Source organism: Pantherophis guttatus, chromosome 11, assembly GCF_059756535.1.
Source record: "Pantherophis guttatus breed Tessera chromosome 11, ASM5975653v1, whole genome shotgun sequence".
Taxonomy (NCBI): domain Eukaryota; kingdom Metazoa; phylum Chordata; class Lepidosauria; order Squamata; family Colubridae; genus Pantherophis; species Pantherophis guttatus.
In genome coordinates, this window is record NC_142073.1 from 11,822,244 (window position 1) to 11,849,868 (window position 27,625).

General features: G+C 43.1%; 2 protein-coding genes across 13 annotated transcripts; one reads left to right on the forward strand and one right to left on the reverse strand.

The window, feature by feature from the left end:
* Nucleotides 1–74: 74 nt before the first annotated feature.
* Nucleotides 75–19,309, reverse strand: CENPT (centromere protein T). 12 transcript variants are annotated; one of them, XM_087877270.1, is made up of 22 exons: nucleotides 19,100–19,309; nucleotides 16,732–16,840; nucleotides 15,191–15,284; nucleotides 13,935–14,068; nucleotides 12,559–12,592; nucleotides 11,578–11,723; nucleotides 10,294–10,845; nucleotides 9,260–9,478; nucleotides 7,894–8,127; nucleotides 7,486–7,719; nucleotides 7,082–7,315; nucleotides 6,678–6,911; nucleotides 6,288–6,518; nucleotides 5,890–6,123; nucleotides 5,485–5,718; nucleotides 5,081–5,314; nucleotides 4,690–4,920; nucleotides 4,296–4,529; nucleotides 3,245–3,341; nucleotides 2,043–2,207; nucleotides 1,675–1,779; nucleotides 75–497 (listed from the first exon to the last, which is right to left on the reverse strand). In XM_087877270.1, the coding sequence occupies exons 1-22, from the start codon at nucleotides 19,184–19,186 to the stop codon at nucleotides 368–370; spliced, it is 4,206 nt and encodes a 1,401-aa protein (XP_087733396.1). In that variant the 5' UTR covers nucleotides 19,187–19,309; the 3' UTR covers nucleotides 75–367. The 12 variants fall into 12 exon arrangements, with proteins under 12 accessions (XP_087733396.1, XP_087733397.1, XP_087733401.1 ...); XM_087877271.1 differs by having other exon boundaries at nucleotides 10,294–10,842; nucleotides 19,100–19,304; XM_087877275.1 differs by lacking the exon at nucleotides 7,082–7,315.
* A 3,307-nt stretch (nucleotides 19,310–22,616) lies between these two features.
* On the forward strand, nucleotides 22,617–26,137 carry THAP11 (THAP domain containing 11). The gene has a single exon (XM_034425813.3). It carries the CDS (start codon nucleotides 22,851–22,853, stop codon nucleotides 23,700–23,702), a length of 852 nt encoding a protein of 283 aa, XP_034281704.1. The 5' UTR covers nucleotides 22,617–22,850; the 3' UTR covers nucleotides 23,703–26,137.
* Nucleotides 26,138–27,625: the final 1,488 nt, after the last annotated feature.

Genomic DNA, 27,625 nt, shown 5'->3' on the forward strand with positions numbered 1-27,625 from the left:
AAGAAAGGTTTAGTAAAATTGGCATAAAACCACAGGTTTTTGCTTGCTTGAGAACAAGAATACAGAGAAAACAGTTTTATTCCAAAGTAATATAGAATTATTATTTTTTTTACAAAATATAACTTGCAACTCTGGTACAGACAGAAAAACAAGGCTCCTCCTGTACTGCAGTCACCAAGACACAGTAAGTGCAATTCAGCTTGTTTCTGAGAAGGTGCGGTGCTTAAGTTAAATGCCGTGTAAATGATTTTGTCTAATGGACAAATCTCCATCCGTTCTAGTCCAGAGCCTTAGGAGATCTCCTTCCTCCACTGCTTATTTCCAAACCAGAAATGTTCTGTCTCTGGCATCCAAGTGGTTCAGCTTCTCACTTCAACTTCTGAGGGATCACTTTGTTTCCACTTATGGCGATAGGAATTAGCAGCTTCCTGTACTCCAAAGGTAAGTGTCGCTCGACCAGCACATTTAGAGGCGTCTTGTCTGTTATCAGTCCTTGCCTGGATTGTGGAGAAAGGGATCAAAAGAGAACAAGACCAAAAGAAGCACGCCTGTGAATCAGATAGTGCTCGCCTCTTTCCAACAAATCCTACAGCAAGAGCCCATGCCCCTCCAGTTTGGGCTCTGTAAACTGTCCTGAGCTATAGGTAGCCCTCGAATTACGTCCACAATGGAGCCCAAAACTTAGGTTCCTACGTGAGAGATTTGTTAAGTGAGTTTTGCCCCATTTTACAACTTTTCTCATCACACACAGAACAATTAGAACTTGAACCACACGTTTTCTGAATAGTTTTTATCCCAGAGCTATAATTGCACTCAAGAATGAACTAAAGGGCCACCATCAGTGAGCTGTTGGACAGAATTACTTGGTCTGTTGTGTGGATGTTTGGGTGGTTTAGGGGTGGGGAATTGTGGTGGGTGGAAGTGTGTGTGGGGATTGTTATGTGTGTTGGACCTGGTCTTTGGGTGTTAAGTGAATTTCGTTGTATGGGTATAGTGTGTATACACGTACAATGGCAAAGTTATTATTTGTTAACTGAATCACTGCAGTTGTTAAAAGTTAAAGTCACACCGTTGTTAAGTGAATCTGGTTTCGCTTGTCAGGAGGTCGCAAACGGGGATGATCACCTGACCCCGGTGACACTGCAACCATCATAAATGTGAGTCAGTTATCAAGCATCCGAAAATAAACCATGCAATGGGGATGCTGCAATGGTCATAAGTGTGAATGATGGTCACTTTTTTTCAGTGCCATTGTATAACTTCGAACGGTGACTAAATGAACTGCTGTAGGCCAAGGACTACCTGTAATCCAGTATTGTATTCTTCTTTGCTGTAATTACTACAATTCTGCACTCACAGTTCTCTCCGCTATTGTTCAGCTGTTTCTCAAGAAAGCAAAGAGTGGAGAAACATTAAATCTCCCACCCGTGCTGTTAAAACAGCAAGGAAACAGCCGAGGAAGAGCCCTCCTCTAGTCTTAAGAACAACTATCAGTAGCCTGGTGCTCTCCAAATATATTGTGATCAGGACAGCCAGAATTCCCAAGAGCTGTAGTGGCTAGAAGTTCTCGCCCCCAAACATCTGAAGAGCATTATGGTGGGGAAGCCTTCACGGAGATCTCTTCTTGGGTTGATGCAGGGCTCTCGAGACCTTGCAACCCCACCCCACCCTTACCGCCTCATGAGGAGCTCCAGATCAGCTGCCTCTGCTGTCTTCCGTCGAGCATGATTCGCGTAGGCTTCCAGGTCGTTGCTCAGATGCTTGAAGTAGACATTCACGCTGGAAAAAAAATGGAAGCCTAAAGTCAGTTGGGAGAGTTGCAGCATTGCTCCCTTCCCCTTGGAAGGCAGGTTGCAATGCAAAACCCCCTCAAGAAACCTTCAAAGGTCTGATCGCAATTCAATCCCCGTGAGCAGATTTGCTTCTTGGCAAGAAACCCAGGCATGACAACAGAACGAGGCTGCGCCACACGTTTTAGGTTTTCTCTTAGCTCAGCGTAGTTGGCAAACCTCTTTTCTCCACAAGGGATCGTGATGACTCACCACCTATCCACAACTTGCAAGGCCTCTTTGGTTACTGGCATCTTGACGTAGTGGGTGAACATTTTTTTCACCAAGTTGCTGGGGAGGGACGGCTCCCGTTTTTCCCGGCGGGCTTTTTTAGCTGGCTTGGGAACCCGTTGAACCAAATTCTGTTTTACCGGCGACCTCCAAGAAAAATACCAAAAAGACAGTCTAAGCAATCGAGTATATTGCAAGAAGAGGAAACCAAGGAGCTGCCAGGTGTTACAGAAAGTCACCTCCCAGGTAGTTCCAGATGGCATGGCCAACAAACTGGGGACTCCACACATCTTAAACACTGTTCTACTGGGTCTGAATGCCAGTCACGGAAGGCTGGAGTTCTTTTTCTCTGGCAGTCAAGAGTGAGCCAAGGCAAAGCATTCCTGGCAACCACACCATCTATTATATTGTAAGCCATTCAGTCACCTCAAACTGCAAGACGGGATTTAAATTTTAAATTTAACGAATAATACAGGTAGTTGAGTTACGACCACAATTGAGCCCCACATTTCTGTTGCTAAGTGAAACATCTGTTAAGTGAGTTTGCCCCATTTTACAACTTTTCTTGCCACAGTTGTTAAGTGAATTCTTGCATTTGTTAATAGCAATAGCACTTAGACTTATATACCGCTTCACGGTGCTTTTACAGCCTTCTCTAAGCGGTTTACAGAGCCAGCCTCTTCCCCCCCAACTATCTTGGGTCCTCATTTTACCCGCCTAGGAAGGATGGAAGGCTGAGTAAACCTTGAGCCTGGTGAGAGTCGAACTGCTAAATTGCAGTCAGCTGGCAGTCAGCAGAATTCGCCTGCAGTACTGCACTCTCACCACTGCGCCTCATAACCCGTGATGGCGCATTTGTTAAATTAGTCACATGGCTGTGAAGTGAATCTGGCTTCCCCATTGATTTTTGCTTGGCAGAAGGTTGCAAAATGGGATCACGTGACTCCGGGACACTGCAACCGTCATAAATATGGACCACTTGCCAAGCGTCTGAATTTTGAGCACATGACCATGGGGCTGCTGCAAAGGCCATAAATGTGAAAAACGGTCTTAAGTCAGGTTTTTCCAGTGCCGTTGTAACTTTGCACGGTCTCTAAATGAACTGTTGTAAGTGGAGGACTGCCTCTAAATACAGAGTGGTTAGGGGGGGCTAGAGTTCCATCTCCCTACAACTGCATACCTACCCAGAAGCCACCTCTTTCAAAACACGTGGGCTGGACAGCAATGGTGTACAGTGAAAAGCTTTGGCACGGACAAAGGCTGGTGTACTGCCAGTTGGTTCTGAGAGAGAAGGAAAGGTAGAATCTCATATCACTTCCCCAAAGCACATGAAGCTTCAGGGGTAGAGCTTCCATCTCGTTCACAGATAATCCCAAAGCTACTACAGGTAGTCCCAGAGTTACAACCACAATTAAACCCAAAATTTGTTGCTGAGCGAGACATTTGTTAAGTGAATTTTGCTCCATTTTACGAATGTTCTTGCCACAATTATTAAGTGAATTGTTGCATTTGTTAAGTGAGTCACACAGTTGTTAATTTGGCTTCCCCCTTGACTTTGTGCTTGTCAGGAGGTCACAAAAGGGGATCATGGGACCCTGCAACCGTCATAAATAGGAACCAGTTGCCGAGTGTCCAAATTTTTGATCATATGACCATGGGGAGGTTGCAACAGTTGTGAAAAAATAGTCACAAGTCACTTATTTTTAGTCCATTGTGAACTTCACTAAACAGTCACCAGGCAAACTGTTGTAAGTCAAGGATTATCTGTAAAGGACTGGATTTTTAGCTGGCTTGGGAACCCGTTGAACCAAATTCTGTTTTACCGGCGACCTCCAAGAAAAATACCAAATAGCACTCACATTAAAATCACTTGATTTATTAAACTGAGAAAGAAGCCTTCTGGAGAAACCCAAATGATGTGAGGAATAATTTGGGAAGAAGTCGTGCTATGGGAGAAGAGGATACTTTCTGAAGCCCAACCGTGACCGCCTTAAAAGAATGAAGTGCTCAACATAGGGAACTGATTCAGGATAAGATTAATTTCTAAATTGACTCTGAAATCCCCCAGGGTCAATTTCTTACATTAATCATTTTGAAATGCATCCAATAAGCCACGTTTGCTTCAGCTGTGCTTTAGCATGGGGATCTTCCAATTTATCAGCGTCTTGCCATCCAGACTCGATTTTGTGCGACATGGGTGGCTATATACAAATATGATTAAATAAATCAGCTCACCAACATCCTCAGCTTCTGACATCTCCTCGACTTCTGGGTTGTCTTCGGCTTCAAACTCCAGAATCTCTTCAGTTTCCACATTCCTCATTAGTTTTCTTCTGTTTTTATCACCTGTTTGTGGATTTGTTCTCTCTCTCGTTGCCTTAAAGAAGGTCCTCTCCAGCGTCTTGGGAGTCTTTCCACTTGCGCGTCTACTTGGGGTTGCCACTCTAGGACTTTGAGAAATCTCAATAGCTAAAGAGAAAAAACGAAGAAAAAAAGAAAGATCTTCTATCTCCTTCAGAGATATTCCAAAAGTTACTAAAGGACTGAAAGTTATTAGAGTGTTGCTCTCCAGAGTCATTTTTATGCGAGATGGGCAGTTACATAAATATGACTAAGTAAATTAACTCACCAACATCCTCAGATTCTGACATCTCAACTTCTGGGTTGTTTTTGGCTTCAAACTCCAGAATCTGTTCAGTTTCCACATTCCTCATTTGTTTTCTTCTGTTTTTATCACCTGTTTGTGGATTTGTTCTCTCTCTCATTTCTTTAAAGAGGAACCTCTCCAACGTCTTGGGAGTCTTTCCACTTGCACGTCTACCTGGAGTTGCCACTCTAGGACTTTGAGAGATCTCAGTAGCTAAAGAGAAAAAAGGAAGAAAAAAAAAAAGATCTTCTATCTCCTTCAAAGATAATCCAAAAGTTACTAAAGGACTGAAAATTATCAGCATCTTGCTCTCCAGAGTCACTTTTATGCGAGATAGGCGGTTATATAAATATGACTAAGTAAATTAACTCACCAACATCCTCTGATTCTGACATCTCCTCAACTTCTGGGTTGCCTTTGGCTTCAAACTCCAGAATCTGTTCAGTTTCCACATTCCTCATTAGTTTTCTTCTGTTTTTATCACCTGTTTGTGGATTTGTTCGATCTCTCATTGCCTTAAAGGGGGTACCCTCAAGCGTCTTGGGAGTCTTTCCACTTGCGCGTCTACCTGGAGTTGCCACTCTAGGACTTTGAGAGATCTCAGTAGCTAAAGAGAAAAAAGGAAGAAAAAACAAAGAAAAGAGAAAGATCTTCCATCTCCTTCACAGATAATCCAAAAGTTACTAAAGGACTGAAAGTTATCAGCGCCTTGCTCTCCAGAGTCACTTTTATGCGAGATGGGCGGTTACATAAATATGATTAAGTAAATTAACTCACCAACATCCTCAGATTCTGACATCTCCTCGACTTCTGGGTTGTCTTTGGCTTCAAACTCCAGAATCTCTTCAGTTTCCACATTCCTCATTTGTTTTCTTCTGTTTTTATCACCTGTTTGTGGATTTGTTCTCTCTCTCATTTCTTTAAAGGGGAACCTCTCCAATGTCTTGGGAGTCTTTCCACTTGCACGTCTACCTGGAGTTGCCACTCTAGGACTTTGAGAGATCTCAGTAGCTAAAGAGAAAAAAGGAAGAAAAAACAAAAAAAAAGAGAAAGATCTTCCATTTCCTTCACAGATAATCCAAAAGTTACTAAAGGACTGAAAGTTATCAGCGCCTTGCTCTCCAGAGTCACTTTTATGCGAGATGGGCGGTTACATAAATATGATTAAGTAAATTAACTCACCAACATCCTCAGAATCTGACATCTCCTCGACTTCTGGGTTGTCTTTGGCTTCAAACTCCAGAATCTTTTCAGTTTCCACATTCCTCATTTGTTTTCTTCTGTTTTTATCACCTGTTTGTGGATTTGTTCGATCTCTCATTTCTTTAAAGAGGAACCTCTCCAACGTCTTGGGAGTCTTTCCACTTGCACGTCTACCTGGAGTTGCCACTCTAGGACTTTGAGAGATCTCAATAGCTAAAGAGAAAAAACGAAGAAAAAAAGAAAGATCTTCCATCTCCTTCACAGATAATCCAAAAGTTACTAAAGGACTGAAAGTTATCAGCGCCTTGCTCTCCAGAGTCACTTTTATGCGAGATGGGCGGTTACATAAATATGACTAAGTAAATAAATTAACTCACCAACATCCTCTGATTCTGACATCTCCTCAACTTCTGGGTTGTCTTTGGCTTCAAACTCCAGAATCTTTTCAGTTTCCACATTCATTTGTTTTCTTCTGTTTTTATCACCTGTTTGTGGATTTGTTCTCTCTCTCATTTCTTTAAAGAGGAACCTCTCCAACGTCTTGGGAGTCTTTCCACTTGCACGTCTACCTGGAGTTGCCACTCTAGGACTTTGAGAGATCTCAGTAGCTAAAGAGAAAAAAGGAAGAAAAAAAAAAGATCTTCTATCTCCTTCAAAGATAATCCAAAAGTTACTAAAGGACTGAAAATTATCAGCATCTTGCTCTCCAGAGTCACTTTTATGCGAGATAGGCGGTTATATAAATATGACTAAGTAAATTAACTCACCAACATCCTCTGATTCTGACATCTCCTCAACTTCTGGGTTGCCTTTGGCTTCAAACTCCAGAATCTGTTCAGTTTCCACATTCCTCATTAGTTTTCTTCTGTTTTTATCACCTGTTTGTGGATTTGTTCGATCTCTCATTGCCTTAAAGGGGGTACTCTCAAGCGTCTTGGGAGTCTTTCCACTTGCGCGTCTACCTGGAGTTGCCACTCTAGGACTTTGAGAGATCTCAGTAGCTAAAGAGAAAAAAGGAAGAAAAAACAAAGAAAAGAGAAAGATCTTCCATCTCCTTCACAGATAATCCAAAAGTTACTAAAGGACTGAAAGTTATCAGCGCCTTGCTCTCCAGAGTCACTTTTATGCGAGATGGGCGGTTACATAAATATGATTAAGTAAATTAACTCACCAACATCCTCAGATTCTGACATCTCCTCGACTTCTGGGTTGTCTTTGGCTTCAAACTCCAGAATCTCTTCAGTTTCCACATTCCTCATTTGTTTTCTTCTGTTTTTATCACCTGTTTGTGGATTTGTTCTCTCTCTCATTTCTTTAAAGGGGAACCTCTCCAATGTCTTGGGAGTCTTTCCACTTGCACGTCTACCTGGAGTTGCCACTCTAGGACTTTGAGAGATCTCAGTAGCTAAAGAGAAAAAAGGAAGAAAAAACAAAAAAAAGAGAAAGATCTTCCATTTCCTTCACAGATAATCCAAAAGTTACTAAAGGACTGAAAGTTATCAGCGCCTTGCTCTCCAGAGTCACTTTTATGCGAGATGGGCGGTTACATAAATATGATTAAGTAAATTAACTCACCAACATCCTCAGAATCTGACATCTCCTCGACTTCTGGGTTGTCTTTGGCTTCAAACTCCAGAATCTTTTCAGTTTCCACATTCCTCATTTGTTTTCTTCTGTTTTTATCACCTGTTTGTGGATTTGTTCTCTCTCTCATTTCTTTAAAGGGGAACCTCTCCAATGTCTTGGGAGTCTTTCCACTTGCACGTCTACCTGGAGTTGCCACTCTAGGACTTTGAGAGATCTCAGTAGCTAAAGAGAAAAAAGGAAGAAAAAACAAAAAAAAGAGAAAGATCTTCCATTTCCTTCACAGATAATCCAAAAGTTACTAAAGGACTGAAAGTTATCAGCGCCTTGCTCTCCAGAGTCACTTTTATGCGAGCTAGGCGGTTATATAAATATGATTAAGTAAATAAATTAACTCACCAACATCCTCTGATTCTGACATCTCCTCAACTTCTGGGTTGTCTTTGGCTTCAAACTCCAGAATCTGTTCAGTTTCCACATTCCTCATTAGTTTTCTTCTGTTTTTATCACCTGTTTGTGGATTTGTTCGATCTCTCGTTGCCTTAAAGGGGGTCCCCTCAAGCGTCTTGGGAGTCTTTCCACTTGCGCGTCTACCTGGAGTTGCCTCTCTAGGACTTTGGGTGATATCAAAAGCTAGAGGAAAAAAGAGAAAGGTCACACATTTCATCAACAGTTTCTTTTAAAAACACAGGCTGCTGGCGTGTGTTACTGTGTCTATTACTGCTTTGAGATCCTTCCCAAACATTCCACATTTCCTCTTTATTCATATGTAAAGGCTCATCTCGAAGTACCATCTGGTAGAACAGAGCCAGGAGCTATTGCCTCTTTAGCTTTTGTGCGCAACTCACCCGTTTGGGGACTGGAGGCTAAGAAGCAATGGATGGAAACTAATCAGGGAGAGACAACTTAGAACTAAGGAGAAATTTCCTGACAGAACAATTAATAAGTGGAACAACTTGCCTCCAGAAGTGGTGAATGCTCCAACACTGGAGATTTTTAAGGAGAGACTGGATAACCATTTGTCTGAAACGGTATAGGGTTTCCTGCCTGAGCAGGGGGTTGGACTAGAAGACCTCCAAGGTCCCTTCCTACTCTGATATTCTGTTCTTGAGATATTGCCAGATGCTGATCATTTCTCCTGAGTTCTCTATCACATTAAGTTATGGCTTCATTACAACGTCAACAAAACTATACCTGTCTGGCTTCATATCGTAATAACTCACAAGCTAGGAGTTGGGCAGATTTTAGTATTCTGGGGAAGATAATGAAAAGCATACAGAGTTGATTTCCTAGGCTTTTGAAGGTGTTGGATCTATGTTTATTTTAAGGCTTAGATGAACATTTTGGGGTATTTCGAAACAAAGCCAATTTTCAGCAGCTTTACTTAGAATTGCTCTGGAAATCATACCAAAAAAAGGGTGGGGTGGAGGGGAGAGAAAATACTGGATTCACAAAATACATTAAACCAAAACCAAATGATTATATAACTTAGTTCAAGGCCTGGAGTAAGATCTCTAAACTCAGTATTACCTAAAGACACTGAGAGTCATTAATCTGTGACTGAAACTGCGTTTTATACACAATAAGATTAAGTGGAGGGACCTAATTAATTATACGGAGGCAGGACATGTTTCAAGGCAATTATTCCAGAACGAGAGCCAGAATGGCACAGGACAGCATACCTCCATTCAGAGCAGTTTTTTCACATAATTTTTGCAAAGGCTTCCACACAACTATTGGCTAACTATCAGCCACGTACACTTACTTATTTCCCGAAGAGAAGATCCTTCCTCTGAGTCCACCTCGGCCATACTCGGTCCTGCAAATGATGGGACAATGCTATCCAGCTCCTTGGTGATGTGTGCCGCCATCTCATTCACTGAACGCCTGACAATCTTTCTACTCAGCCAAGTTGAGAAATTTCTTTGAGATGCTCCGGGGAGTTGAGCATCTACTTGTGTGGATGACCTTCTTGCACCCAGGCCTAGATTGGCAAAATTAAGAAACAGTCACAAATATTCAGATACAAATGTAAATAATAATAATAATAATAATAATAATAATAATAATAATAATAATAATAATAATAATAATAATACTGAAAGATATTTTTGAAGGTTACGCTAGTGCCTAAGTTTATTCTGGATGTATTCAAGGAACCATAGCATTTTAACAATTTTTGGAGAAGCAAGAGAAGCTTCCAAGTCCCAATGGTGCTTTATTCAAAAGGCAGCTGGACTTTGTTTTTCCTTGAAGACGTTTCGCTTCTCACCCCAGAAGCTTCCTCAGTTCTGACTGAGAACCGAAAAAGCGTCTTGAAGGAGAAGCGAAACGTCTTCAAGGAAAAACAAAGTCCAGCCGCCTTTTGAATAAAGCACCTTTGGGACAATCACGACCTGGATGACGGAGAATCTCCATTGACGGAAGCTTCTAATCTAAGCCGTCTCCCAATGTGTTGAGAAAAATAATTGCCAAACATAGATCAGAGTTCCCCAACCCTTCTGGTTTTGCTGATGGGTGGCGGGGGCAGGGGCAGGAGAAGTGGGGATGGTTCTATGCGAGCAGAAGTGAGTGCGCACGCTCGCAACTCCATTTGCACACTCATGCAAATGGATCGTGTGTGCTTGCCCACTGCTCATGCAAGTGGGGATGCCACGTGCCACCTGCGCGCTCACCCGCCACTTCTACGCCCCAGTTCCGAATGGCTCACAGTCCAGTAGTGGGCCGCAGCCTGGGGGTTGGGATATATGATATATGAAGGGGGTTTTTTTGTTCCTCAAGCCCCAATAACAAACATACCAGTCTTCAAAGGCTCTGTGGGAGTGAAGAGTTCCTCGTCAGGACTGTTTCCCTGAAAATGCTTTCGCTGTTGCTTTTGAGGCGTGTCTATTCTTTTCTGGGAAATGCTTTCTATGCTACTGGCATCTTCGGGGCCTGGACTTAACTTCTCCTTTCCCAGGCTTGGTCTCAATCCTTTTCCTGCATCCTGTGGCTTCTCTTGGCACTTTTCTTGGTAACTCTCATCCTTTTCCGTGGATTCAGTTTCTGGTTCAATGATAATTTCCCTTCCCGATGTCAAGGTTTTGGGGGGGCTGCTTTCAGCCACTTTTTCAACTTCCATGTCAGATATTTCGTCCTGTCTGGCTAACTGTGTTTGGCTAAGAGATGGCGCACTCCTACGACCGAAAGGTTTCCTTGCCAAATCCGGTCCTGGTAGGACATTAGACGGCTCCGTCTCATTCTCCTCACTGGAATGAGGGGGGAGAAAGAGTTCTGTCTCTACTGAAAGAGCCTCTGTGTTGTTTGATTGGAGCGTTGTAGTTTTCTGGTCTTCAGGGTTGTTTTCTGCTGCTGGCAACAATTTAAACAAAGGTTATCCCTTCAGATGGAAATATAACTTTGGGTTCTGACTCAGCTCCCCAAACACGGCAAACCCTCTGTAGTTGAAGCAATGATTCCTTTATTAGGAGCGCCAGCAGCCCCGGCAAAAAAATTCTCTCGCCACAGGCTAACAAGTCTGTCCGGCAGGGAGATGAATAGTTGTCTGCCACATCTATTCATCTCCGCCCCCTGCCTTTTATCCCCAGAGATAGGGAGGAGCTTCGCTAGCAGTGGTGACTCTTACATCCCAAGGATCAGCCCATAGATTTCCATTGCTCTCCTCTCCTCTGCACATCTGCGAGTCAGGCACTGGACCCAGCTGTTCCTCCTCCTCCTCCTCCTCATCAGCCACCTCCAGACCTGGGGGCTGTTGACTCTCCATCTGAGGGCTGACGAATGGCCCAGGCTCCGCCCCTCTCTCTCTCTCTCTGACAGCTCCATTCCCTCTTCCCCCTCAGAGCTCTCAAGTTGCCTTGATGCTGATCCTGACTCCCACGCCGCCTCCTCCTCTGATTCGGCTGCTGGAGGGGCCGGCGGCCGACAGGCCACAACACTTCGATTTCATTTTCGCTTCTCGACACCACCCCGTATTCAGTTGATTCTGTCTCCAGAACAGATCATAACCCATTCTGACCCCTCCGTTCCCAGGTTGCTCTCTCTAACAAACACGCCAGGACAAAGATACCCCCAAATCGGACTCACAATCTTTGATCTGCAACAAGTCTTGTTCAAGGCCCCCTTCAAAATCCTTCACATTAACTCCTCGGTAGTTTTTGGGCCTACGGATCAAACCTTTTCTCCCAGCGGAGTTCAATGGTGCTGGGGTTGTAAAAGAGATCTGAAGAGAACTGAGAACAGAACAGCATATAGCAATAGCAGTTAGACTTATATACTGCTTCATAGTGCTTTACAGCTCTTTCTAAGCGTATTGCCCCCAACAATCTGGGTCCTCATTTTACTGACCTCAGAAGGATGGAAGGCTTAGTCAACCTTGAGCCACTCAGAATTGAATTGCTAGCAATCGGCAGAATTAGCCTGCAATACTGAATAGAATATTCTATTCTATTCTAATTTATCAACTGCAGTGATTCACTTAACAACTGTGGCAAGGAAGGTCATAAAATGGGGCAAAACTCACTTAGCAAACGTTTAACTTAACAACAGAAATGTTGGGCTCAATTGTGGGTCGTAAATCGAGGACTACCTGTACTTGCCAGCTTAATGCTATTACAAATACTTCTTTGAGTGTTTAATTGACAACAGGACAGCAGTAAAAGTTTAACTGAGCAGGATGGCAACATATAAATGGAATCCATCCGTGAAATATAATGATAAATGTCAGTAATATTCAATACGTAACCAACAACTGGAACAAAATTATATGCTCTGCAGCATATAAAAAGCCTAATGTTGCACAGTGGCCCAACCACTCCTACCATGCCATAGTATAAGGATATACTAAATTTAAGCCTTGTTTAAATAGGGAAAGTGGAAACGTGGTACGTGGGTTTAAGGCTCTCCACTCTTTGTACGGACTGTGGCACCATCACATGAAAACAAGTATTTTCACAATTTCTGCCATCCTGATATGTCATCCCTATCTCCTAAGCATCTAGGCATCTAGGCAAAGGAAGAAACAATAGCTTGAGCACAACCACAAAACAAAACAGAATTGTAACCTACTTTGTCAAAGATGTATGGTCCAGCAAGCCTTGAGCTGCAAAGAGAGATTAAGATATATTAGATGGGCTGCTTATATGTGGAAGTCTTACTAGTTAAATACTAATTAATAAGCAGAGCTAGGCATTAGAAGTTACTGGTATTGCTATCCAAAGCAGGATAAATAATTTATTCTATTTATGGCCATGCCTTGGATTTGTATTAAAGTCCACCAGGAGTCTGGTGGCGTAGCAGATTAAAGCACTGTCATTAACTGTTATTAACATCAAGCTGTCTGCAATTACTGTAAGTTCGAATCTCACCAGGCTCAAGCCTTCCATCCTTTCTAAGGTAGGTGAAATGAGGATCCAGTTTGTGGGGGCAATAAGCTGACTTTGTATAAAAATATACAAAAGGATGAAGGCCATTGCTTAACGCATTGTAAGCCGCCCTGAGTCTCCGGAGAAGGGCGGCATATAAATCAAATTAAAAAAATAAAATAAAAAATAAAATAAAATAAAAATAAAAATAATTGTTTTAATTCACTTCACTGTTCTGCTTTAGGGCACCTGCGAATAGCTTGGATCTGCTTTAATCTGACCAATGTCAGTGCAGCGTTGTCACTTGACAGGTCTTCAGCATTAGAGAGAAATTAAACATGGGAATCAGCAGTAATACCGATTCCCAGGATAATGTACCGTAATAAATATGTTCACTGCTTAGCCTATTTCACAGGCCGGGCATGTCCTGTTCCACAGAATGCATTAGCTGGCCATAATATAGATCAGTGATAGCTAACCTTTTCCGGACTGAGTGCCCAAAGCGTGCACGCCCCCCAAACCCCAAAATGCAATGCGCATGCAACGCATGCACATGCACCCTGCCCCCCCATGCATGCGCGGCAGAAACCCGAAGACCAGCTGGCCAGCGGGAGGTGCGCACGCTTGAGGAGCTGAACTGGGTCGACGACTAACGTGCCCAGAGACATTATTATCTCTTATTTCTTCTGACCATTATCTGATCTCCATAGAGAAGAGTGCTGTGATCCAGGCTAACAAATCCTTAGGTCAGTGGTTCTCAACCTTCCTAATGCTGCGACCCTTTAATACAGTTCCTCCTGTTGTGGTGACCCCCAACCATAAAATTATTCCTAAAACCATTGAAAATATGTGTTTTCCGATGGTCTTAGGGGACCCCTGTGAAAGGGTCATTCGACCCCAAAGGGGTCCCGACCCACAGGTTGAGAACCACTGCCTTAGGTAATTTTCTTAACACTTTAATGTGACTCGTAGGATGTCAAAACATACAGTCAACTATTTCCTTTATTTCTTGGAGCAAAATGATAAAAAAAAAAAAGCATTCAAAATTTGGTCAGAGTAGCCTACAAAGGCCACATTTACCTGTGCTGAAGTGAAGCTGGTTATTTAGATCTCTTTCAAATTCAGAGACACGGACCTTTTTCGATCTCGTTGGATGCCGTGCAAGCCTAGACTTCTGTCTCTGAGTGGAGTCTGACAGGCTGACTTCTAGATTGCTAAAGGTCAACAAGACAGGTCTTCAGAGCTACTGGTAGCAGAATACTGTTCTCAAAGGGCAAGCCTTCATAATGCTTAAACCAAAACCTAAACAATTTTAGGTAGACTAAAAGTAAAGGACCATGCACTTATGTGCTAGACATTCCTGGCTCTAGGGGGCAGTGCTCATTTCCGTTTCAAAGCCGAAGAGCCAGCGCTGTCCAAAGACATCTCTGTGGTCATGTGGCCAGCATGACTCAATGCCAAAGGTACACGGAATGCTGTTACCTTCCCACCAAAGGTGGTCCCTATTTTTCTACTTGCATTTTTTACTTCCTTTCGAACTGGTAGGTTGACAGAAGCTGGGACAAGGAACGGGTGCTCACCCCGTTACGTGGCACTAGGGATTCGAACCGCTGAACTGCCCACCTTTCGATCGACAAGCTCAGCGTCTTAGCCACTGAGCCACCGCGTCCCTGTCAAAGTGTATATACTGAACATCAATATGGTCATTCCATTTTTAATCAATGCTGAACACAATGCACATAGCTACAGCAATATTCCCCTTTGTTAGGAAATAGGGAAAATAGATTATTCAGCAAGAGCCAAAATGAGCAGTTATTATTCAGGAGCGGCACATAACTGCCAATAAGTAAGTCCACATACTGCATAAAGGTGTGATTTGATTTTAATTTAGCAGGTTGTATGTACATGTTCATACAAGTTGAACTGCATCTTAATGCAGCTTCCAGCAATCTTTTCATTCAATGGATGCCAACTACATGGAAAAAAAGGTAACAATTTAATCAATAAAATTTACTTATTAATTTAATGTTAATAACACAATTAATAGATTATTAATACATTATTAATTCCTTGCTTGAATGCATTTCAGTATCAGCAATTTCTTGGCTGATTCCAAGAGAAACAGAAATAATTTTATTTAACGCTTGGTTTGGAGTTCCAACATTTCTGCTCTTAAGGTCCATGCCCTTCCAGAGCAATGAAGATTTCATAGTTTTCGCCTTTTGAGTGCTGCAATTTTACATTATGATCCTAAGTGTGTTACTCACAACTGTCAAAATAGGTGAAGATTTGTAGCCTTTATTTTAGCAACTGCAAAACACAAAGGAAGCACTTACATGGAAGAACCAAGCTTCACAGGAAAATTGAAAATTGTATCGATTGGTTTTGGAGACTCAGGTTTCTCAGAAACAAGAGGGGAAACAATTGGTTCTGTCAAAAAAACAAACAATGAGCATTATTTCAGCAAGAGCTAATTCAAAAGTGCTTCAAAACCATAGCTACGGTATGTCATTGAAGTTATGATGTCAATGACTACTGCAACGCGCTCTACATGGGGCTCCCCCTGGGGTGCACCCGGAGGCTCCAGCTGGTCCAGAACGCGGCCGCGCAGGGGATTATGGGGGCGACGAGGCGCTCCCATGTGACATCTCTCCTGCACGAGCTGCACTGGCTCCCGGTGGTCTTCCGGGTGCGCTTCAAGGTGTTGGTGACCACCTTTAAAGCGCTCCATGGCTTAGGGCCGGGGTACTTACGAGACCACCTTCTGCCACCAATAGCCTCCCACCGGCCAGTACGCTTGCACAGAGTGGACCTTCTCAGGGTACCGTCCGCCAGACAATGTCGGCTGGCGACCCCCAGGGGGAGAGCCTTCTCTGTGGCGGCGCCCACCCTTTGGAACAACCTCCCCCCAGAGATACGTACAATAACAAACCTCCGGATTTTTCGTCGGGCCCTGAAAACCTATTTATTTCAACTAGCTGGGCTGGCTTGAGTTTAATTTTAAATTGATTTTAAATTGGGTTGTTTTAATTTACGACCAAAATATTTAATTATTTTAATACTGTTTTTAAATTTTGTATGTTCTGTTTTTTACTTTGGCTGTTCACCGCCCTGAGTCCTGTTTGGAGAAGGGCGGTATAGAAATGGAAACAAACAAATAAATAAATAAATAAATGAAGTTTTCTACACATAAACACTACCGTACATTTTTTCACCTTCTAAAGAACATTTCAATTTTAAATCTTCAAGTTGCAAACTGTTCTATTTACTATTTCATATTGGTTTCAGAAATGCACTGATCTTACAGTGATGGATGGATAGTATCCTAGACTGTCTATGCAGATTCTCAGTCATCCAGGTCATGATTATCCCAAAAGTGCTTTTTCAAAAGGCAACTGGACTTCCTTTGTTTTTCCTTGAAGACGTTTCTCTTCTCATCCAACAAATGGAGTCAGAACTGAAAAAGTTTCTCGGATGAGAAGCAAAATGCCTTCAAGGAAAAACAAAGGAAGTCCAGTGGCCTTTTGAAAAAGCACCTTTGGAACACAGTATCCTAGACGGTTCCCCTCATTTGGTACAGCACAAAGATACAACTGACCCTGGATGAGGAAGAGTGTACTAGCCATCCTTCTGGATGTGGAACATATTGTAGCTAATAAATTCTGTGCAAATCAAGATGGTGAACACTCAAAATGCAGATTGCCCTTTCACATTTTTAAACTGTTACTGAAGTATTTTGTTTTTTGCTATATGTTTGCTGTTATGTTTCTGGGTCTTTGTTGTTTTTGTGAGTAGCCTGTAATTAGTTTTATCTGTGATTCTGTACTTCTCCAATGCACCATGACCTGAAACGTTGCTCTCCCCCAACCATACTTACGTGTCTGTAGGACCTTCTTAAAAACAGTTCGAGGTGTTGCAAAATCTATCTGTGCAGAGTTGGTAGGTGCCTGATAAGCCAAGGATCTTTGATAATTAAAGGGTGCAGCCTGAAATAAAAACAGCCCAAAGAAGGCAACTGCAATTGTAAAAGATAAGTAGCAACTGTGCACTCTAGTAATTGAATACCAGAATTTGTAAATACAATTAAGCAAGGACATCACCTCCTATTATGCTTATTACATAAAAATTAGGCTGAATAAGACTATATTTTGTGGAGATTGGTATTTTCATGTAATATAAAGCCATGTAATACATCTTATAGTTATATGTTTCTTTTTTGTGACCCTACTTGCTAAAATAATGGCTGCACAATATTATTTTAGCCTAATCTAGTACATTATGAAAATCATTTTTCCTAAAGGAAAGCTATGGAGTTCTCTCTTAAACAACTATGCCTAGGGCTGTTGTTCCTTGACAACGTCTTTCAAGAAAGTACAAGGGAGAAATCACTGGAGAGTAAGGTGGGGAAAACACTTTTCTGTCTTCACTCTGGAAACATCCAAGGAAACTTGTTGTCCGTAAATAGGCAAATCTCAGGTTTTCAATCTTGCTCAGATGGATGGGGAGGTTTATTCCCGCATTTCAGTTGGAGAAGGCTCACCACCATAATTGCAGTGATCTTTAATATAAAGGATAGTCCTGTATTTCAAAAAGGCTCAAGGTTGACTCAGCCTTCCATCCTTTCTAAGGTAGGTGAAATGAGGACCCAATTTGTGGGGGCAATAAGCTGACTTTGTATAAAATATACAAAAGTATGAAGGCTATTGCTTAATGCATTGTAAGCCGCCCTGAGTCTCCGGAGAAGGGCGGCATATAAATCAAATTAAAAAAAAAAAAAAAGCTGTCATTACATTTTTTTTCCCCTTGCTTTTGCTTTGGGATGTTCCTTTGTAAAGCAAAATCGTAAGCATAAATAATTAGGGTTTTTTTCCCCCAGTCCTTAGATCAGCTTTTTTTTTTTCAGATTTGCCCCTTTTTCAGGCTGGACTTTCATTTTTTCCAAGAAAAGATTATCACATCAGATATAATCTTATATCTGATTATGCAATTATATATTATGATTATGCAAATATAATCAGACCAATTCTCGAATACAGCTCATCTGCCTGGAATCCACACTGTATATCGGACATTAATACAATTGAGCGAGTCCATAAATTTCACAAGAAGAGTCCTCTGCTCACAACAGAATCCCTTATGCCACCAGGTTTAAAATTTTGGACCTGGACAACCTAGGTCAACCTTCAGTCTGACCTAAGATTAGTACACAAAATTGTCTGCTACAACGTCCTACCTGCCAATGACTACTTCAGCTTCAACCGCAATAATACACGAGCACACAATAGATACAAACACAAGGTAAACCGCTCCGAACTCGATTGCAGAAAATATGACTTCAGCAACAGAGTGGTCAATGCCTGGAATGCACTACCTGACTCTGTGGTTACTTCCCTAAAACCCCATAACTTTAACCTTAGACTGTCTACCATGGACTTCATCCCATTCCTAAGAGGTCTGTCAGGGGCGTGCATAAGCGCGCCAACTTGCCTACCGTCCCGTCCTACTATCCCCATTTATTCGTATCCATTTATAACCTGTTACTTATACCTGTTTATACTTATATGTTTATATGTTATGTTTATACTTATACTTGTTTTCTCATACATGCTTGACTAAATAAGTAAATAAATAAAAATAAAATAAACAAATAAAACAAATAAGCAAATAAATTAAATCTATCTATCTAATTTACTTCTATATCTTCCTCTCTCTCGCTCTCTCTATCATCTCTCCCATCCATCCATCCACACACCCACCCACCCACATCTACCTACCTATTCTATCTACCTACCTACTCTATCTACCTACCTACTCTATCTACCTACCTACCTATCATCTATCAATCTCTTTCCTTCCTTCCTTCCTTCCTTCCTTCCTTCCTTCCTTCCTTCCTTCCTTCCTTCCTTCCTTCCTTCCCTCCCTCCCTCCCTCCCTCCCTCCCTCCCTCCTTCCTTCCTTCCTTCCTTCCTTCCTTCCTTCCTTCCTTCCTTCCCTCCCTCCCGCCCTCCTTCCTTCCTTCCTTCCTTCCGGAGGATCCGAGTCTGGCAAGCAGGGCCACATTGGAAATGGGAATAGTAGGTAAACACAGGTGGGAGAGGGAGGAGGGCTGGGGAGGATAGGAATTGGAGTCCTCCCCCACCCCCCACCCACCCCCAGATTGAAAGAAGGCGAGAAAAGCAAAGCTTCTCTGTCGGGCTTGCTGAAAGGAGGGAATGGCGCCGCCCAAGCCTTCTACTTCCCCGCACCTTTTGCCTAGCCAACCGCAGCGACCTCCTGCGCCCTTGCGGTTCCTCCTCCGGCTGCTGACTTCGCAGGCTCCTCCGACCGGCCATGGCTCGCCCGCCGCCCGCCGAGACCGTTAAGACGAGGCAGCAACGAGCCCGCGAGCGCTCTGCAAAGTCCTCTCCCGCGTCGGGATTCAAGCAGGCACCGCCGCTGACTAACTCTCGCGAGAACGCTCCACCTTTCCCCCCCCCCACCCCGCCCTGCCTCGCATTGGCCGGTGGGAGATGGAGTTCCGCCCGGAAACGTTGGACAGTGGGCTGGTTTCCATTCCTTAGCATTCCCCGAGAGAGCGCGGGGATTTGGGTCGCAGCAGGGTGGGATCGAGTTTGGGAAGAGGTTGTTCTCCTACATCTGGGATAAGCGGAAAAGGGGCTTTTGAAAGCCCCGGTTGGAGGGGGGGGGGGAAAGGAAAGAAAGCTGGCTTGCATCATTTTTTTAATTTTTATTTTATTTATTTGTTTTATTTTGTCAAGCATATATAAGATTACAGATATAAGTATAAACATGATTATGAATTCATGAAATGGATACGAATAAAAGGGAACATTAGGACAAGGATGGTAGACACGCTGGTACGCTTATGCAGGCCCCTTAAAGACCTCTTAGGAATGGGGTGAGGTCAACAGTAGACAGTCTAAGGCAGTGTTTCTCAACCTTGGTAACTTGAAGATGGGCGGACTTCAACTCCCAGAATCCCCCAGCCAGCAGTGCTGGCTGGGGGATTCTAGGAGTTGAAGTCCGCCCATCTTCAAGCTTCCAAGGTTGAGGAACACTGGTCTAAGGTTAAAGTTATGGGGGTTTGGGGAAGAAACCACAAAGTCAGGTAGTGCATTCCAGGCATTGACCACTCTGTTGCTGAAGTCATATTTTCTGCAATCGAGTTTGGAGGGGTTTACCTTAAGTTTGTATCTATTGTGTGCTCATATATTATTGTGGTTGAAGCTGAAGTAGTCATTGACAGGTAGGACGTTGTAGCAGATAATTCTATGTACTACGCTTAGATCAGACCCAAGACAGCGAAGTTCTAAGTAGTCTAAGCCCAAAATTTCAAGTCTGGTGGCATAAGGTAGTCTGTTGTGAGTAGAGGACTCTTCTCGTGAAATATCTCTGGACTCGCTCAATTGTATTAATGTCCGATATTAATATCAGACATTAATACTATTAATTGTATTTAATAAGAGGGAAATATAGTATCCAATCATCATGCAGTGACTTCCTCTTCTGTGCAATCTTGAAAAGGTTCGGCGTTCCAGTTGTCTTTTGCAGCTGCCAGTTGCATCCTTGTCCAGCTGGACAAATAATTTTGTACAACAGTGAATAAATGGATCCTCTTCTATTGGTTCCAAACATGGCTGTGTATGCTAGCTAGAAATATGGGTGTTCCAGTCCAGCCTATTATGAAGGCAGCATATTGAGGAAAGCTAGTTGGGAGGCTGGCTTCACACAATATGCTAACTCAAAACAAACTAAATAGTGGCTTAATATGCTGCTTTTGAATCTGGACGACTTGGTAATGGACCAGAAACTATAGAGATCTGGTAACTTATTGTTTATTAACTCAGGTTCTGATCTATTTAGCCCAACATTAAAACAAGCCCTACCAAAGGCAACAGCAATCATTCTACATTTATTTAAGTCAGCAGTGTGCAATCTGAGATGTGACAGAACTTGAAGGCAAGCATTCTTTGATGGAACTCTCCTTCTTTTGAAGGCCTTCCCATCAAATACAGGATCTGCACTCTTGTTTTTAATTTTTAATTTAAAAAAAAAAAACAGGACTGTTTTGAAATGGCTGGGGATTGATAATAGAATGAGCAAATAATTACTTAGTGAATTATCTTGCTGAGTGAAGATACTCAGTGCTATGCTTTTCTCCTTGTAAATAAAGTCTGTATTTTTTGTTTATGATGGTGTATTTATATATTGCTGCTTTTGAGCTAAACCTGGTTAATGCCCGAGTTAAAATCTAGTTAATGAAATGCTTACTAGATAGAAATATTGAATACTGGAGGGGGGGGCACTGAGTAATAACTGGAAAATTTCATGACAATTGTAGATAATTATTCTTCATTAAGTAGTAATGGAAGTGGTTTTTAAAAGGTATTAAATTGTCTAGAGCACCAGTGTGATGAAGTGATTAAGCACCAGGCTCTGCTTTAGGTTGGGTGGCCTTGGGCCAGTTACTCTCTCTCAGCCTTCGGAAATAGGCAGTGGCAAACCACTTCCAAATTTTGTCAAAAAATCTGCAGAGACCTGTCTAGGCAATCACCAGAAGTCAACACTGACTCAAAGAAACGCACACAAAACTCACTAGGATTCTATAAACCTTGAATAATAATGATACTAAGATCTGGTGAAGTTATTAAACTAAAAATTACAAAAAGCAGTAAAAGCAAATTAATGTTTTTCTTGGAAAAGCTGTCCTCTCAATATTAAAATATTAGAAAATATTTGCTCTGCACTGAAGCTTCTTGGATGAGAAGCGAAATGTTTTCAAAGAAAAAAAGAAACCCAAGAGAGTCCGATCGCCTTTTGGAGAAAGCACCTTTGGGACATTTCATTGGAGAAGAAAGATATGCATGCTACTTTTTGGTGATGTTATATTTATAAAAGAAATGTGAAAGGTATTTTTGGTTCTCATTCAGAACCTTAGAAATCCACAAAAAAACGAAGCTCAGATACTGTTTCTAAGTGATGTAGCAATATGAAAGACCAACACATGTCAGCAGCAACATTGTCTTTTATTTAAAACAATTTGCTTGGCATTCATTTTATTCTTCGGAAGTGGAGCGTGGACTGCAGGTGAGGAGAATCCCACTAGGGTAGGCCGACCAACTGGGGTACCTCGAGGTACCACGGTCAAGGCTTAAGAGATGCTGCGGCGCCGCCTGATAAAAGGGTTGCCGTGGCAACGAGCAAAACGAACGCCGCTGTCCGGGCAACCGAGTTCCACGCAGTAAAGAGGCAAATCCGAGCGTGTATAGAAGGTTGGAACCCGAGAGCCCGTTGCATTGTGGGAAGCGTAGTTTCCTTCCCTCTGTTTTGTTTCCACAATTCATATAGGCCGTTCGTCGGGAGAGTTCCCGCGCTTTCCTAGACGAGGCTTGCTGAGGCATTATAGTAAATGAGGTGTGGGGGAGTCATTCCGACACCGCCTCCAAGAGAGAGAGAAGAAGAAGAAAAGGGAAAAAAAACCGAAGAAAAGCGGATGAAAATAATAACAACAACTTATGAACGGCAGCTTTATTAAAAGACACAATGAAAGCCAAGGGATTGTGGGAAGGCGGGCATCTGACGATGGCGCCTGGGACGGGTAGTTTCCATCTTCCCTCCTGCCCCGCCCCCCCCTCCTCCTCACTCCACCCCCCCCCTCAGGCTGGAAGAAAACCCCGCGCTTTCCAAAGCCCTTGGCTTTCGCGGTGCCCGTTGGGAAAGAGAGTTCCGGCGTCGCGACGTTCGCCCGCGGTGCTTTGTGGGGCGGGTAGTTCCGTTTCCTGTGGCGCTCTCGCGGAGGGGAGGGGAGTGAGGGAGGGAGGGCAGGCAGGCAGGCTGCTTGTGGCGTCGGCGCCGGAGAAGGAGCTTGCAGCCGCCGCCTTCTTGGACTCGCAAATCGGGAGGCCTTGTGGGATCTGTAGTCCCGCCGCCTCGGGCCCGCCGGGGGAAGGAGGAGGCGGAGGAGGCGGAGGAGGAGGCAGGCACACCGCGCAGACCATGCCCGGGTTCACGTGCTGCGTGCCAGGCTGCTACAACAACTCGCACCGGGACAAGGCGCTCCACTTCTACACCTTCCCGAAGGACGCCGAGCTGCGCCGCCTCTGGCTGAAGAACGTCTCCCGGGCGGGCGTCAGCGGCTGCTTCAGCACTTTCCAGCCCACCACGGGCCACCGCGTCTGCTCCGAGCACTTCCCCGGAGGGCGCAAATCCTACCTGGTGCGCGTCCCCACCATCTTCCCCTTGCGGGGGGTCAACGAGCGCAAAGGGGCCCGCGGGGCCAGGAGAGCCCGGCACGCCCCCGCCGCCCAAGCCGCTGCCCAGGCGGCCGCCCAAGCCGCCGTCGCCGCCCAAGCCGCCGCCGCCGCTCAAGCCGCGGTGCTGCTGACTTTGCAAGAGGGGGCGGCCGCCCAGCCTGGCCAGGGCCTGGTCAGGGCGGCGGGAGGAGGAGGAGGAGGAGGAGGAGGTGTCAGTGGGGGGCCTGGGGGTCTCCCCGGGGAAGATGTCAAGCCTATGGACCTGACGGTGCAGGTGGAACTGGGGGGCCCCGGGGCCATCGTGGGGGCCCCGGTCCACTTGGCTTTCCTAGCTGACAACGGGCCTCTGGTGGACGGTCCCCCGGATCATTCCTACTCGCTGTCCTCGGGCACCACGTCGGAGGAGCTGCTGCGCAAGCTGAACGAGCAACGGGACATCATCGCCCTGCTGGAAGTCAAGATGAAGGAGATGAAGGGCAGCATCCGGCGACTCCGCTTGGCCGAATCCCAGCTGCGGGAAGAGATCAGGGAGAAGGACCGCTTGCTGCATGCCGCCAGCATGGCCGGCGGGGCCCGCAAGCGCCACGGCCTCTGAGGCGCCAAGGCCCTGCCGGGTCCCGAATATGCCTGGACGGGGATCTTGATGGTTAGGGGGGGAGGGATCTTGCATCAAAAAGACTTGCAGGGGTGGGAAAGCAGTTGTCAAGACAAATGGTGCTCCAGGCAGTTGCCCAAATGACATTTTTCGCCCCGGTTAGGCAGCTCTGCCCTGCCATGGGGGAGTGACCAGTTTTGAGCCCCTGGTTCTTCTCTGCTTCCGAAGCCCAGGCTTCTTCGTCCGAGCTGGCCCGGATTAAATTCACGGGACTTCAACATGTGTCCTTAACATTTATCCCACTGACAAACTCTTGCTGCGATACTTTTCAAAAGATGGCCTGGGATTCTGGTCAACGGCTTCTTACTCCTTGCATTAAATACTGTTCCAAGCATAGTGGCAAGTTGGTGTAGCTGCTGCGGTACTCTGGGCGATGCTGTCTCGGTTGGAACAAGTCCCTTTTTAGCATTGCCCTCGTGAAGCTAGACTGTTGGCGTCTGCCACCTGCAGCCAAATGTTGTACAAAGCTAATTTTGAGGAAAGAATCAGTTACTTTCTAGACAGGCACACCTGGGTTGTAATCGTTCGTACTGGAGTAAATGAAGACGGCCGGGGCGCAGTGTGTCACAGCGTTGTACCAGGATTATTCTGCGGGAAATGTCATGTTTAAAAAAATCACAGCCATCAGTGCATTTATCTTTCCTTTTTATGAAAGGGAGTTGTAGGCATTTCTTCTCCCCTGCTTCCCAAAACCTTTTGATGCAGAGTGTGCCATTTTTATTGTCAAAACGAATCCTTAATATTTAAAAGAGGATATCAGGAGGATGTTAGTTATCTCCATGTTGCTGTTGGGAGTTACTGTTTTGCTTCTATTCCTCTTTCAGCCGACAAAGTTATTGCGGCTTTCCTGACATTTCATGAATCCGTGTCCTTCTGGGCATTTAAACATTGCTTGTTTCAGTTTTCAACAAATGTATTTTTCCCTTGGAAAACCTGTGAGGACAGTAGCTTTCCTTTATATTTTTCTGGGGTATATAGTCTCCTTAGCATAAGAGCAATGAGGTTAACCTCCCAAAATTACTTCTGAATCCACTATATTTTCTCTTGGGGGGGAAAAAAACGCCATGCACATAAGATTGCAAAACTGAGCTTAAGAGGAATGGGTGCAGAGTTCAAGTCCTAAGCAGTTTTTTCACTCTGACATTCTCCAGATGCATTAAAACTACAACTCTTATAAAATCTCTAATCATAACATCATGTAGCCCACTAGTGGTTTGTTTGTAGACTGATACTTTATTTGGGGAAGTCAGTGGTTAGCTTATATCTCTGTAAAACTGTTGCCATTTGTTTTAAAAGATGTGTGAGGAGGAAGGACTTAACTTTAGTCATGAAATGATGTTAATTTTTTTGCATCCATCCACTTATGGTAGTAATATATTTCAAATACGTACCATAATACATTGTTTTCTCAGCTCTTTAGGAGATATCAGACTTTTGTTTAAATTAAAAGGAAGGAAAGAGTAAAACATAGGGTGAGGGTGTTTTTTTTCTAAGTTGTCACTTTTTTGCGTCATCTTATTAATAAGCACATTGACTTTTGCATTTCCAGGCTTAAATGTTTATTTTGTTGGAGCTGCTGTGACTTGATGACATTGATGAGGAACAGAATGGCCAGCTGTCCAATTTTTTTTTTTAATTGATTACAGTATTTTTTTTCCCAGCATCAATATGAATAGGAACCACAATCGTATATATTGGTTATATATGTTGTACCCATCCACAATTAAAGTTAATTTTTAAAGCTTGAAAACATACTATGATGAAAGTATATGTTCAACGTGATTATTCTTTCCCCCTATTATACTACATCATAAGATTCACCCAGTTCTTTTGTTCTTCTGCAGTTGGTGTAAATGACTGTATAGGATATGACAGTAGAAATTAGGATTTACCTACATTCAATGGGTTGTACGAACTCTCAGCTGTAGACATTGAGAACTCTTATCCAGTCCTTTTGAGTAGCGGTTCCAAGAACAATGTCCATTTTGTGCTATTATTTTGGACTTAACTCCAAATTTAGCAGATTTCAGTGCTGCCCTATATTTCTGATACAGAATACCTTTGCTATTTGAGTGTTGCATTTAGGTCAGGTTTGGGCACACCCCTTTATGTTTTGCTCATTCATTTTTTAGGATCTTGGGCAAAACATTGGTTTTCTCTCTCTCTGTAAATAAATGCCTGTGCATTCTAGCTGGCTGAGAGTGTTTTGAAGGTGTGTGTTGTGACCAATGTGGTACTTTTCTACCATCATTATGCACTAAAACATGTTCAGTTGATTGGACTGCTGAACTGGTTATGTTGGACTGTTCTATTTTCCTGGTTATCCTGAGGTGCTAACAAATATGCTTAATTTGAATAAAATCTATTTTGTTTTGTTATGTTGTAGTGTACAGTTTGTCCATGGAGCCTAGAAAATGCTATCCCAGTTTCTTTTCCATGACAATCTCATGCATAGATAATTAAGCCAGTTTAACATGGTTTATTTTAATTTTAATTTAGTTTTAATTTAATTTTAATTTAAGTTGCCTGACAGTTCAATATATAAAGTCTGCATTCAAACAATACATTAAGGTACAAATCATGTTTTAGAAAATGCAATTGCTAAATCGAAACTAAGGAAAACTCTTTTGTCTTTTAAGGCATGATGTTTTTTTTTACTAGTTTTGTGAATACAGTTGTGGTTTAAAGTGGTTTAATTTTTCCCCCCTTGATGTAAATGAAGAAAGCCATGCATTTCACCTGCAAATAGATATGTATTTGGAGATATTAGGAAGAATTTTATTTTTATACTTAAAAAGTAGAGGATCAACTCTTATTTGATTCAGCAATCTTAAGAGCCATATGATCATACATAAGAATGTATTATTTCTACTTTGAATTACCTCTTCCCACATTCCTTCTAAAAACTGTAACCCATACAAGTGCCCTGTTTCAACATCAGCCTTTTCCTATTATTTTTTTAGCATCATCCAGCATGCTCATCTTCATGATACGTTAGAATTACAGGCGCTAGAATTCTTTTCCCAGCATGGCAAAGAGGATTTAGAGAATTCTGAGAAATGAAGTACTAATGTACTTCATTTCTCAGAATTCTCTAAATCCTCTTTGCTAATGTAGTTTGAGCACAACAGGCTGACTAAGGTTCAGATTCTAACTGATGAAAAGTTCTGAAGAATACAAAAGTGTCTACTGTGGTTTTCTGAAGCTTCAGTAGGATGGTTCGATAGAGATACTCACTGCTGAGACTGTTCACATTCTGTACTTACTTGTTTTTCAGACCCTGCATTTCTCAATTGTAATTACTAAACTTACCAACTGCAGTGATTTCACTTAACCACGGAGGCAAGAAAGGTCATAAAATGGGGGGAAACTCACTTAAATGCCTCTTGCTCACCCACAGAAATCGGGGGTTCAATTCAAAGACTACCTGTAAATTGATGGAGCCAATTAAACAAATAGCTTGCACGTTGCATTTGCAATCAGGCAGCAAATACTCTTTTCCCAGATACTTCCTACTACCTTAGACTAACTTTGTCACTTTGAATGTACACTAATCGGCATACATTAAAATGAAATTTCGTTGCATGCAGCTCTTAAAAGGGTCACCCCCTCCAATATACACTACATAAACATGACAAAATAAATACAAAATTATGCATATGCCCGCATATATGACACTGAGAAACAACAGTCTAGTTCGGATGTACAGATGTACTTGGCGAGAAAAAAACCGAATCTTGCGGGTTTACCAGACGGATGGCATATAAGGGAACAAAAGCTGTTCCAGAATCTGGTACTACTTTGGTCCTTTCTAACCGGGACCTTCTCAGACTTAGAATGGCTCTGGCCACTTCCAATATATA